This window comes from Elaeis guineensis, chromosome 8 (assembly GCF_000442705.2).
Source record: "Elaeis guineensis isolate ETL-2024a chromosome 8, EG11, whole genome shotgun sequence".
Classification (NCBI taxonomy): domain Eukaryota; kingdom Viridiplantae; phylum Streptophyta; class Magnoliopsida; order Arecales; family Arecaceae; genus Elaeis; species Elaeis guineensis.
Genome location: NC_026000.2, coordinates 128,542,092 through 128,555,385, shown reverse-complemented (window position 1 = coordinate 128,555,385; position 13,294 = coordinate 128,542,092). Strand labels below are relative to the sequence as shown.

Here is a 13,294-nt window from a genome sequence, read left to right as displayed (position 1 = left end):
TCTTTTTTTTTTTTTTTCCTAATTTGCAAAATTGGGTCACCTTTGATCTCTTCTTCTTAGAATGCTTTCATCCGAGGGTGGCACATATTTGAAAGTTATATAATGGTGACCGAGATAGTCGTGCATTCGAAACGAACCAAAAACGAAAGGGTTTTAAATAAGGTGGATTTTAAGAAAGCTTTTGATAATATATCATGGAAATTCTTACTAAATGTGATGAAACACCATGGCTTTGGTACAAGATGGGTCTCTTGGATTGAATCCATACTCCACAACTCAAGCTCAGCTCTCATCATATACTCAAGCTCAGCTCTCATCATAAATGGTAAGGTGGGGAAATGGTTCTCTAACAGAAAATTAGGTATTCGGCAAAGAAATCCACTATCCCCACTACTCTTCATTCTGGTGGCTAATGTATTAGATAGAATACATTAGAAGGCTGCCATGGAAAATATGATTGGGGGAGTGGGCTCACTAAATTGCACAGCAGACACGCAATGTGTTTAGTTTGCAGATGACACATTGATCTTTTGCAGTCGAGACATGCGCTACGTTCAAAATCTTAAGCTCATTCTTTACTTCTTCAGACTATTATTCGGATTGGAAGTGAAACTTCTCTAAAACTCATGTCATAGGGTTAACTCTGTTGGATAAAGGAACTGACAATGCAGCGAAACTTCTGAGGTGTAAGGTAGGTTCTTTTTCCATAACTTATCTGAGACTCCCCCTACACCACAAAGCATTAAGGGTTTCGGAGTGGAGGTCTCTAACTGACAAAGTTGAGAAGAAACTGGCAGGATGGAAGAAAGGTGTCCTTTCGATAGCTAGTCGTTTAGTGCTGGTGAACTCCATTATCAGAGCGTTGTCACTCTACTGGATGTCTGTGTTATAGTTGCCAGAGGCCATTATTAAAAAGATCAACTGTTTATGTCGTGCTTTCCTTTGGAATAGCAACAATGGTAGAGGCAGTGTTAAGTATTTGGTCAATTGGTCAGGCATTTGTGGGCCAAAAGTGTTTGGAGGCTTGAGTCTCATTAATCTATCTTTGTTCAACAAAGCTCTATTGCTAAAATGGTGTTTCAAATTCTTTAACAATGATGAGCGGCCTTGGCATTCTCTGATTCAGAAGATATATTACGTCAAGAGAGCACCAACAGATCCTGCTTCGACCCAAGTCAGAAAGGCTTCATATTTCTGAAAAAATATTTGTAAGCTTTTGGATTTGTTCCAACTCTTCTCTATTTTCCAGGTTAAAGATGATAGTTTGACATCTTTCTAGCATGACGCCCGGGCATCAGACATTGCTCTCTTCAAACAACTACCCAACCTATATTTGTTTAGTAACAAAATAATGGGATCTATCGCCAAGCATTTGGTGTCCGAACAGTGGGAGCTTCAATTCAGACACCCTCTCAGTTGCATGGTGGCAAGCAAACTCTTGGTCTTGAGGCATTTCATTAATAATTTGAACCTGCAATCCAGGGAGGACTACAGAAAATGGAAATGACATTCATCCCAAATTTACACTGCCAAATGTGGTTATTATTTCCTCACTAATAGGGGTATAACTTTATTTTTCAGCAAAATCATATGAAAGTGTCCAATCCCAGAGAAAGTGAAGATCTTTAATTGGTTATGTTAGGCCCAGACATATCCTGGACCAAACAGGATCTTAATACTAGAATAATTCCCTCAAGGATGCTAGTATGTCCTCATTGTAATTTTATGGAGGTGCCCTGCATCCAGAATGGAGGTCAATGAGATTCCTCAAGACCCTCCAAAGAGGCCATCTATGACATCACAAAGTGCAATAAAGGCTGTGGGGTGAGGAAGGCTTTTGAACAGCCCAAACAACCATGTTCATGAGATCCCACATGCATCAAGACAGCATGTCTCCTAGGAAAATCTTGTGATGCTGACAAAGATTGCAATTTCATTGGACCCTGTTCATCTCTGCCTTTAACCTCTTTGGAAGATGTTACTCTTTGTCAACCAAAGCCTTTGAGGACTGAAAGCACAAGGCTTGCACCTTTTGTAGTTGACCTCTCTTCTTTCCTGCTTTCACATAACCACAATAATTCCATGCTCAAACAAGGAGAAGTAAACAAATAATCATCAAAATAGGCCACTTCATTACTATTTCTGGTTGGTGCTACAGCCCATTTCAGTTTCTCCACAGTGAGAAGTTCACAACATAGTCCAACCATGTTTTTTGTACACCTGCTACACAATTCAATAATGATTTATATCAATCTCAAAACCCATAAAATAATCCCATAGAAAAAGAAACAAACCCATCTTTTTGGTCTGCAGTCACTCGTAACAATATCAAAGCCAATATTCTATTTTTACCAAAAAAAAAAAAGCCAATATTCTATGATCCCTTTAGCTGGCAGGCACACCATCCTTCTGTGTCTCTATCTAGAGAATATTTTATAAAGAGATTAAACAAGAGGGTGCATATGTTAAAGTAACATAAATGCATGTATCAGTGTCTATCTGTAATTCCACAAGCACCACACCAGCCTTGAGTCCAGAAGTAAACCTAAGCTATGAACACCAGAACACTACTCCCAACCTAGAGGGTTGGTCGATATAATGATCAGGCCCCTACAAACAGGTCCACTTCCTATGATAATGCTACTGTCAATGAAGTACTCTTGCACCACCGCGAACAGAAAAGCAATGCCATTAAACTACAGGGAGGGGAAACAGTCATTCAGTCTTAATCCTCAGTTACACTCCCAATGTAAAAACTAAGCAAATAGAGATCAAAAATACAAACAAGATTAACACAGCTCGAAGCACAGAAAAGACAAATCTGAAGCACCGTTCGGGCTTTTGAATAACTCGAGAAGAAAAGCAAACGCCGAAGCTATAAAAACCTCTAAGATAATTGAGAGTATGAAAAATGATTCAATTCATTAATGTCAATGACCTCAAGGAGATAATTTATAGGCATAATGACTTGTGCTTGAAGAAAAGGAAATGACAAATAAGGAAACTCTTAGCTAGTTTTTCTTGCAAAAAAAATCTAAATATAGAAATTAAATATTAGCCAAATAATTTGATAAATCCCTAATTGACATCTTTCATATATAAAAAATGTTGTATCACATTGACATCTTTTATATATAAAAGATCAGATAGGTATCGTCCATATACAAAAAATCCTGCATCAGATCCCTTCTATTTGAATGCAACTCATCCTCGAGTTAGCACTTATCATCAAAGCTTGGGAAGATTCATAAAACTTGAAGAGATCTTGCACATTAAATGTCTTGGAGATTCTCATGGAGTCCGATAACTGCTCCTGAAAATACTAGGGCAATCTTCTCCATCCTCTAGCTTGAGTTGAAGATCTTTGACAACTAAAAAGACTTCTCCTCTACTTTAAAAGCTCTGGATTGGTCCTTCTTTACTGGAGCCCGAGTGCTTGTCATCTTTATAGAAAATGAATAGGTTGTCTCTGCCATTGTGAGCTGAATTTACATCACATTGCCAAAGTCTTCCAAGTAATAGATGGCACATGTCCATATCAATGACATCACAAAGAATCACATCCTTATAAGACCATCCTATAAAAATAGAAATTAAGCATTATTGTATCATTTTTTTTTACTCTTTTCTCTTGATCCATCTGAGAGAATAAGGAGATGGATGCTTCATGATTTTTAGTTGGAACTTGTGAACCATATATTATGAAACTAGATTTTTTATACTATTGCTATCAATAATAACATTGCATACCCTTGGCAAGTAAATCTAGTCTTGAATTGTATGGTGCTTTTGGGAGTTCTCTTGCTTTTCGTTCAAGAAAATCTTTCGGATGACAAGGCTTTCACCGATATCTCCATAGTGGACCTCCTAATTTACATCTTTATCATATACTTCATCTTTATAGTGTTGCTCAACTTGAACTTCGTCCTCCATGGTGATGGCAATGTTGGCTTGATGATTCACCTTTGATTGTGGACACTGGTTTGATCTATATCCTGCCTATCTGCATCTATAATAGACATCTGGTATAGGTCGCACATAAGGATTTGGAACAGCTGGCTTAGCCTTGCTTGTTTTCTTATCTCTATCTCCTTTGAATTTGGTCAAAATAAATGACTCCAAGGGATACCCACTTCACTATGAAGGCTCTAGTGGTAATACGAGATAGTTGCTCCTCGATATACCTAGCAACACAGATAGCATCATGCATCCTAACAATAGGTTGCAGTTGCACCCGATCTTAGATATATTGTTAGAGTCTAGTAATACAAATGAGTGACCTTCTGGGATTCGGTCTCATGTGGTTGATTGGGGGCACAAAATTGTTGAAACTCTGAAGCATACTCACCCACAGAATGACTTTGCTGGTGATAATTATGATATTGTTGACATAGAAACTTATCATAATCTGATGGAAGGAACTCAACCTCGATCATCCTTTTGCATCTTTGCTCAAGTTGTAGCTGGTGGTTTGAGCAAGTGATGCCGAGTGTGACGAATTTCTTCCCACCAGGCTGCTGCACCGTCCGAACCTTCTATACAACAAGTCTCACTTTTTGCTCCTCAGATATGCCGACATACTCAAAAAAAAATTTTCACCTCATAAAGCCATTGCAATACTTTCTTAATAGAGATATAGCCACTAAATGGAGGAATCTCGTTCTTCATATAGCTCTCTCCAAATAAGTTCCTACAACTATGCTGGGATATTTTTTTTAGCAGATTGTCTTCATCGCTACTTTCTATCATATCCATAGGAGGTGGGCGACATGTACCTTGGATCTGGATATGATCATTCACTCCTCCATATAGACTTCGATGATCTATCTTGGATTCAGATTTTGATGGCCCTGACCCCTAAGATAGAGATCAACACCCTAATGTTGGTTGGTGTAGGTCTTCTTTTGGTGGTGGGGGCAACCCGCCATTTGATGCAGATTTCATACTTCTGCTCCACTCTTTTTAGACACTAGTTGATCACATCAACCTTATTTGATAGGTCTTGAAGTGCCGCCATCACATCTGCCAAAGAGCGGGCCTTGAGGTGATTGCCCATGAGGTTGTTTCTACTTGTAGCATCACCAGAGGCCATGAATCAAACATCGAGGAAGATTCAAGCTCTGATACCATTTAACGTAGCTCGAAGTATGGAAAAGACAAACTCGAAGCACTATTCAGGGCTCTCGAATAACTCAAGAACAAAAACAAATGCTGAAGATATGAAAACCTTTAAGATAATTGAGGGTAGAAAAAGTGATTCAATTCATTGATGCTAAAGATCCTGAAAAGTTACAATTTATAGGCACAATGACTTGTGCTTGGAGAAAAAGAAATGACAAATAAGGAAACTATTAGGTAGCTTTTCTTGCACAAAAAAAAATCTAAATACAAAATTAAATATTGGCCAAATAATTTGATCAATCTCTAATTGACATCTTCCATATATATAAGATCCAGTATTAGGTGGACATCTTCTATATATAAAAGATCAAGTGGGTATCTTCTGTATATAAAAGATCCTACATCAAAGATGGAAGACATATAGATCAGAGATAGCATCCAAAGCAGTTGCAACCCCTGGGTGCAAAGGAGCAAAAGCCAAAGGGTCTATTTGGAATGTGGCAGTTGATGGCATAGCAGCAGGGAGAAGGGAGACAATTCCTTTGGGGCCTCTGCAGTAGGTGTAGAGAGCACATATCTGGAAGCTCCCAAGCCGCCTCCTGATCTCATTCAGCACCGAAGTCCTAAGCACAGCCACAGGCTTCATCACTGCTGACTCATTCGACAGAGCCTGCTGAAATGGCACAAATCCATAGGAAATCAAGTGAAGTAGAGCTCACATAAATGCCAAGTAAGCAAAGATGGAAAAGTTACATGACCTGAGCTTCGCCCATTAGAGAGAAAAGTTATGAACATGGGGAAAAGGATGTAGTGAGAGAGAACTCCCGGTTTGGTAGTCATCTCTCCTCTCTCTAAAGGGAGCTTGAGAGGAAGAGCATACTTTTCTTTTGTGGTTAAAAAGAGGGGAGAAGCTAGGAGCCTTAGAGGGGATTTTAGTGCACTACTAGCTAGTGTGGTGTGCAAGAGGCTTCAATTTTTTTGTTGGTGAAGTGAGAGGAGATGGAGGTGGGAATATGGAAAAGGTTGAGGGCAAGTGAGTTGGAGCCTTGGAGGGTAGGGAAACTGTTGTGGGGGAATGAGGCTGAAAGGCTTTTTGAGTCTGGGAAGAAATGAAGATCTGCAGGATTATGCTTTTTATTTTCATCTCTCGTCTCTTCCATTTGTCGGACTGGAATTCTTGTCCAAATGCATGTAGGGCCAAAAAGATGGTCGCTATGCATGCTAGAAGCAACAAAGCAAAAAGATTTAAAATGTGACAGCATTGCTAGGGCCGATCACATGAATGTGCATGCTTGGGTTACAGGGACTTGTGGGCCTATGCTTTATCTTTACTTCATCTCTATTTTTGAGGAGAAATTCTTTGTGCATCACCTCTCGGTGGAGAAAAAGCACACTGTCCAATTTCATTGAAACACGTAGTATAATTAATAATAAAACAGATATTTAATGCTGCTCACTTTTTTCTCAATTTTTTTCTGACAAAAATACCCTTTTCCTCTGTAGAACAAAGAAAGAATAATATTATTACTTTCTGATGCCTTATATGACTTTCTATGAATATATTTAATATTCTAAATAATATATATTACTTTCTATATTTTTATATGATATTATATTACTATTATAATTTTTGATATCTTATATGACTTTTTGTGAATACATATGACATCTTAAACAATATATTGGCTTCTCTGATGCCTTATGTGACTTCTTATGAATATATATGACATTCTGAACAATATATATGACTTTTTGTGAATATACATGACATCCTGAACAATATATATATAGCTTTCTGATGTCTTATATGATTTTTTTATGAATATATATGACATTCTGAATAATATATATGACTTCTTGTGAATATATATAACATCCTGAATAATATATATGACTTTTTATGTCTTTATACGATTTTTTGTTAGTTATAATAACCAACAGGATATCATATAAAGGTATAGAAAATCATATATATTGTTCAAAATTCATATATATATTCATAGGAAGTTATATATATTGCTTTGAAATCATATAAGACATAAAAAGTTAAATAACTAACAAAATATCATATAAAGATACAAAATATATATATATATAATATATATATATATATATATATATAGACACATACACATATACATATACATATATATATGTATGTATATATATGTATATGTATATATATATGTGTGTGTGTGTAGACCACATACATACATATACATATATATAATACATATAATATAATAATATATATATATATATATATATATATATATATAATATATATATATATATATATATATATATACACACATAATACATACATATATCTTTTTTTGTCACTAGCTGCTCACACCACTTAACTCCATTGCAAGATCATCTCCTCCAAATTTCTATTGCACCTCGTGGTCCACATAAGCATGATAGATTTTATCATCTTCGTCATTGCTATGACTAGATTGGAACTCTATTATAACTATCACTTATGGCGTAGTCATCATCTTCTATTGAGTCATCATCATCCACATTTACTTGAGTATTCATCCTTATAATTACTTTTTCCCCGTCATCATGATGTTGATGTTTCTTTCCTATATTATCCTTGTTGCTCCACACCCTCGTCCCTCACACTCTCTACTTGATATACATCCACTTCATTGTCATCTATCACAAAAGTAATAGGAGTGTATTTTACTACATCATTGTTTGGAGGATTAGAGGATTCTTTTTACCTTCTTCAATCATTCCAATCTTTTTTAAAAAATACTTTAATAATTTTCAATATAGATTCCCATCTTTCTACTATAGAGATCTTGGGAGCACATATTGACGGCATCCCTATCTATTTTCAAAGCCACTAAATCATTGTCTAAATCTTTGCTAGAAATTCCAAACCAATAATCATTAACCCTTGCTCTCTTAATTATTCTACTATGTCATCTATATCTGGCAAAGACAATTCATCAGGGTTCTTGTAATCTTAGCAATCATGCATACGATCTACTTATTTTTTTTCTTGGTTTATCCACAAAATAGCCACCATGATGAATATTGTAAAATAATCGTAACCAGGAAGGAAGGCCATTCGAGAATTGATTCTGAGCAATGAGAGGGATGGGCACAGTTGTCGAGGGAGACGGCGAGAACACTGTCGTCGGAGAAGGAGATGATAGGAAATTGGTCGAGTGCATCAATGAGAGCAGCACAGGCTAGAGCCGAGCGCGGGGAACGAAAATGAGCAGTGGCACTGGAGGATCAAACGGAAGAGGAGGTGGCAACGGGAGGGTGCAGGTGGTAGCCGTGCTACTGTTGGATCTCTGGCAATATAGAGGCAACCCCACATGCTTCTGCCACTTATCCACATGTTTCGGTAGTTTTTGATCTCATTGTCCATCCTCCCCAGTAACTACAAAACCAAAGGCATTCATCTATGAGCAGCAGCAAAGAATAGTTGGTGGAAGGAAGTGAAGATGTTTAAGAGAAAAGATAAAGAAGTAGGAGGAGCAGTTACTTGAGAGGAGGAAAAGTTACTTGCCACATAAGCTCGTTTTGTCACATACCTCTGTCACGTGAGCACATCCGATTTTTTCAACCAAATGGAATGCATGGCAACATCCAAATTTAATTTTTTTAAAATTTGATAATTGATTATATTAAATTAAAATAAAAAATAAAATTAAAAAATTTTCAATAGTTCATAATTTTTTTCATAATTAATTTTTTTTTAATGGTGATCAATTTTTGTTTTTTATTTTAAACAATCTATATATATATATATATATATATATATATATATATATATATATATATCCCTCTTTTGTATGATAACTAATCAATGGGCAAAGCCGGGCGACTTACCGGAGGCTCGGAATCTCTCAATTAGAAGCGACTTTCTTCTCGTGGAAGCCCGGGAAGTGATCCGATAGGGCGGCGATGCCAAGGCGCGGTGGTGGCGGCCGCCCTGTCCGGCGGGAGTCGCTGCTTACGAGGGTGATAGGCGCAGTGTTCGCCTTCGTCCGCCTGGCCGAGTTCGAGATCCTCTTCTTTCTCTTCTTCTTCATCGCGTTCCTCATTTTTAAAGATCTGGTGAGTCCTGAATTGTGATCGCAGGAAGAAAAAGGAAGTAGCTTAAAATAAAGGAATTTTTATGAAATTAATTTGAACCTTTAATCCTTTTATCGAGATCTCCTGAAAGTTAGAGAGCTTTATGGGAATTCAGAAGAATCAAAATTCGGTATTAGGTTTTGGGATTTCTCTCCCAATTTAAAGGAAAATTTACCCCAAGTTACAAACTCGAGATGCTGATCTTGTATTTAGCTGTCAACTGGGAATCTAGGATTTTTCTTTCTGATGTTCTTATTTCTTTGTCATTTTCGCTAAGATTGAATGTGGCCAGAGTTTTTCATACACTTAAGGAAATTTATGTTCTCAGTTGTGGGTGATTTGGGTTGTGGATTTTGGATGGACATTCATTTCATGAGATGAATTATTTGACCTGCGTACAAGGGGTTTCCTATTCAGGTATTTGTTAAAAGAATATTTCTTTAAATGACTGGTCTTGGTTTAGTTTTAATACTAATATGTTCCTGATAGAAAAGTTTAAATTAATCGATCTTTATTTTTGTGTTTTCTTTAAGTGCTCTTGATTCTTCTATGAGAAAATTTTGGAATGTTTCATTGGAGTTGGTCAAGAGTTTGTTGAGGATTTGTGATGAAGTTTTGGTCTGCCTGAGGTTCCATTTGGAGGTTTTAGATCAAAAATCATGATTTCAATTTTTCATGATCTGAAATGCTTGGATTTTGTAAAGTTTAGAATATTTAGGTGGTGTTTAGTTTTTGGGTAATACAAACTTCAAATATGGCAATATTTGAAGATAAGTAAGAGAAGAAACATGATTTTGAATATTTCTACTCAAATTAGCAATTTTTAATTTCATGATTATAGGATATTTTTGAAATTTTGTCCCACAGGCAAGCATTCCACATAATGAAACCATGATTATCTAATTTCAGAACCCTAAAATATCATGATTTTCAAGGATATTTAAACAGGCCATCCTTAGAGACGATATGTTTCAACCATCTATGTGAATTCACATGTAGATATGTGAATGCATTTTTAGAGATTGATTATAAATAAGAAACAAAGAATTAGTGGCCCAAAGATACGTGGTTTGATTGTTAATTTTCTTGGATCGAACATATCAATCTTTGAGATATCGGGGGAGAGTGGATGAAGTGGGATGCCCAAGGGGACTTCTTGTCATCTTTTCTCTCATACCACAGACGATGTAGTAAGACAATAATAAGGCACCTAATATTGTAGGGCTTATATTGTTGGATAGCAAAAAGGGCTCATGTATACATGATAGGCATTCAAACCATATTGTTGAGGTGGATATGTCATGAGCAAGAATCATAGAAAAAATGGTTGCACTTAAGGAATTGTAGAAAGTGCAAGAATTATAAAATTGCATCTAATATTTGAGGGAGGGGCTCAAAATCATTCTAAAATGCTTGAAAGACAACTTGTAAAAGATGATTTCAAATGCTTGCATTTGTTGAGGATGGAGGACTGAATGTGTGAAAGGATTTATAATCCAGGCCACAAAGTATTCGTAAGTCTTGTTATTGTTATTATGGACCAATTGCAATTGAAAATGGAGGTTTCTATTAGAAATAACAATCTTCATCTGTCCATGCTTGTGATTGTCTGTTTCAAACCTAATATTATAATGTGAAGGTTGGCTTCTCTTAAATTAGATTTTGAGGCTATTTATGGTGGTGTTGTGGATGGGTATCTCATGTGTGTGCATGGACGGTGGCTATCATGGTACAATGCCATTTGGAGTAAACATTGATTGTGGTGATGTAGAAAGAGGACATATTCTGCGGCTCATGATCAAGAGAGTCGTGCATTTATAGATGGAGCAATTGTTGGAAAGGTTTTTAGCATGCAATACAAAACCTCTTATGGGGGCAAGGTCTTGACATGTATTGTTGTAGGCTGGAAGTCAGGAAAGAGTAGTGTCCTAGACAAATGTTGGATGATGCTGATGGACAACCAAAGATTTAAAACATGTCTCTTTTCCAATAAGTTCAGCTGTTTATATCTACACCTAAACTAGATGGTCTTCATGAACCATTAGCTGTTAAATGGTAATGGCAAAGATGAAGGTGCATCAAGAATTGATAAAACTAACAGAGATCCTTGAAAAGGGAGTTCTAGCCTGATATAATGGAAAAATTGAATCCTACATAGGTTGGACTTAAAGTTGAGAATTAACCACTAGTGCTTACAGTTTCTGGTTGGGATTAGGAAGATTTTGTGTGGAAACTATTTTGACATATAGTGATTGAGGAATGACATCTGCTGCTTGCATTTATCTATGAAATCTTGTTCTCCTTTGTCAGTGAAAGTTTAGTTGGACCACGTGCAGGAACCGAGTTTTTAATGGAACTTATTAAATGTTTCTATGCAATGTCAAAGAGGAGATATCAATGATGACTTGCATCTTATTTTATGCATTAGCACTGCCCTGCATCATTAAATTGCAGGAAACACAACCAACCAATAGTTGCAATGGTTGGTTGGCTGACTCTTTTCTTAAAGGTTGTGATTTCAAACCCCTCCAACCAACCCCTGCAACTGTTGGTTGGGTTTTAAAGTAAAACATCAGATTTATATTATTTTGAAAATATCTAACAATGGTCTATACTTGGAGCTTGCAGATATTAGCAGGATCTGCTTTTTTTTTTAAGCTTTATATGGTAGTTGACTCGTGCTTATGTAGGGACCTTGGATGAAAGTGGTTTGAAGTACACTTACTATCAGCATAGCTTATACAGAGCTACGATCACTCTTTAATTGTTAATGAGAAGGGTACTCTTGCATATCTTGTTGGTGCTTTTCTTTTGAATGGATTGATGACATAGTTCATGCTTGAAATAGAAATGAAGTTTGAAAGGCAGCTAATCAGTTCTTGGTTATCTTCTTCTGCTGGATGTATTACGGATGATAAAATTTTTCAAGGGGAGATCACTGCATGGGCATACCATCCCATCCTGGCATTTATACTTGATGTTAATATTATATGTTTGTAGTTTAACCTCTCTGTAAATTATTTCATCTGGTTTTCTTTGATGTTTGTTCCAAAATCACCAATGAATAATTTACTGACAGTCAAGTTCTTCTGCAGACATCACGGCCTGAGTACAATCAGATCTTGGTGAAAAAGCCGGGTAATGATGACTCCTGGCCTTATTAGGAGGACAGCTACTGCTACAGGTTGATGATCAGAACAGACCGAGATTCTGACACCAATACATAGTTTCATCATATGATGCTGCCTTAAATTAGTGTTTTCTTTTGAGATTTCTGATTACTTCTATTCGAAATTTTGTTACATTAATTTCATTTTTAGAGAACATTTTCCTCTTTATTTCATACCATTCTTTTGTTGTTGGTCAAGGATATTCTAACATGAGGCTACATCGGGACTCTGACAGAACTCTCATGGCCTTCCAATATTATATCCTGAAGCTAATTTTTTTGACTGAGGTCCCCCAGTCCTTTCTCTGTACATGTTAGCTAGCCTAAAACATTTTCCGTAATGTGTTCATTTTCTGCTGTCTCCACTTGGTAGAATTAGTCTTTGTGCCATTCACCATCTGCAGTACATTAGTGGACACACTTGGAATCCAGCAAAACTATGATTTATCCCATCCAGGATTCTGATCAGAGGATCAGCTCATAGGCTGTCTGATAAGAAACATAGAAACAACCTTTGCAATTTCCTTGGTCTTGCAGGATGTGCAGCCACATAGTGTAGGGCATCAAATTCCTCTAAATGCCCTGAAACTTGTTAAAAAGTATGCAACTATTCCAAGATGGAACATCTTCAAGGCAAAGTACATCAGTAGCTTGAACCTGAAAAGAAGAGAGAGAGAGAGAGAGAGAGAGAGAGAGAGAGAAGAGAATCTCAAGAGACCAAAGATGAAAAAGGGAACTTAAATAAACAGTTTGTCTGTTTGTCTGGTAACTCCGGTGGTTCTTACTGGCTTTTAGAAATATAGCATGCCCTGTAGAGGCCAGTACAACCTTGATTATCTTATAACGGTTTAGCATTTTATTATTGACTCTTTTATCTTACTTTATTTTTAAATTTAATGA

General features: G+C 36.6%; 1 protein-coding gene across 1 annotated transcript; it reads left to right on the top strand.

Annotated features, from left to right (window-relative positions):
* Positions 1 to 8,949: 8,949 nt before the first annotated feature.
* Positions 8,950 to 12,568, top strand: LOC105036822 (uncharacterized). Its single transcript, XM_073242697.1, has 2 exons — positions 8,950 to 9,207; positions 12,321 to 12,568. The coding sequence occupies exons 1-2, from the start codon at positions 9,055 to 9,057 to the stop codon at positions 12,387 to 12,389; spliced, it is 222 nt and encodes a 73-aa protein (XP_073098798.1). The 5' UTR covers positions 8,950 to 9,054; the 3' UTR covers positions 12,390 to 12,568.
* The last annotated feature ends 726 nt before the right edge of the window (positions 12,569 to 13,294 follow it).

Bases quoted from the DNA above. Each gene is read 5' to 3' on its own strand.
- LOC105036822 (XM_073242697.1), top strand. From the start codon at position 9,055: ATGCCAAGGCGCGGTGGTGGCGGCCGCCCTGTCCGGCGGGAGTCGCTG. The intron at 9,208-12,320 runs GTGAGTCCTGAA...GTTCTTCTGCAG, and splicing joins TCCTCATTTTTAAAGATCTG to ACATCACGGCCTGAGTACAA.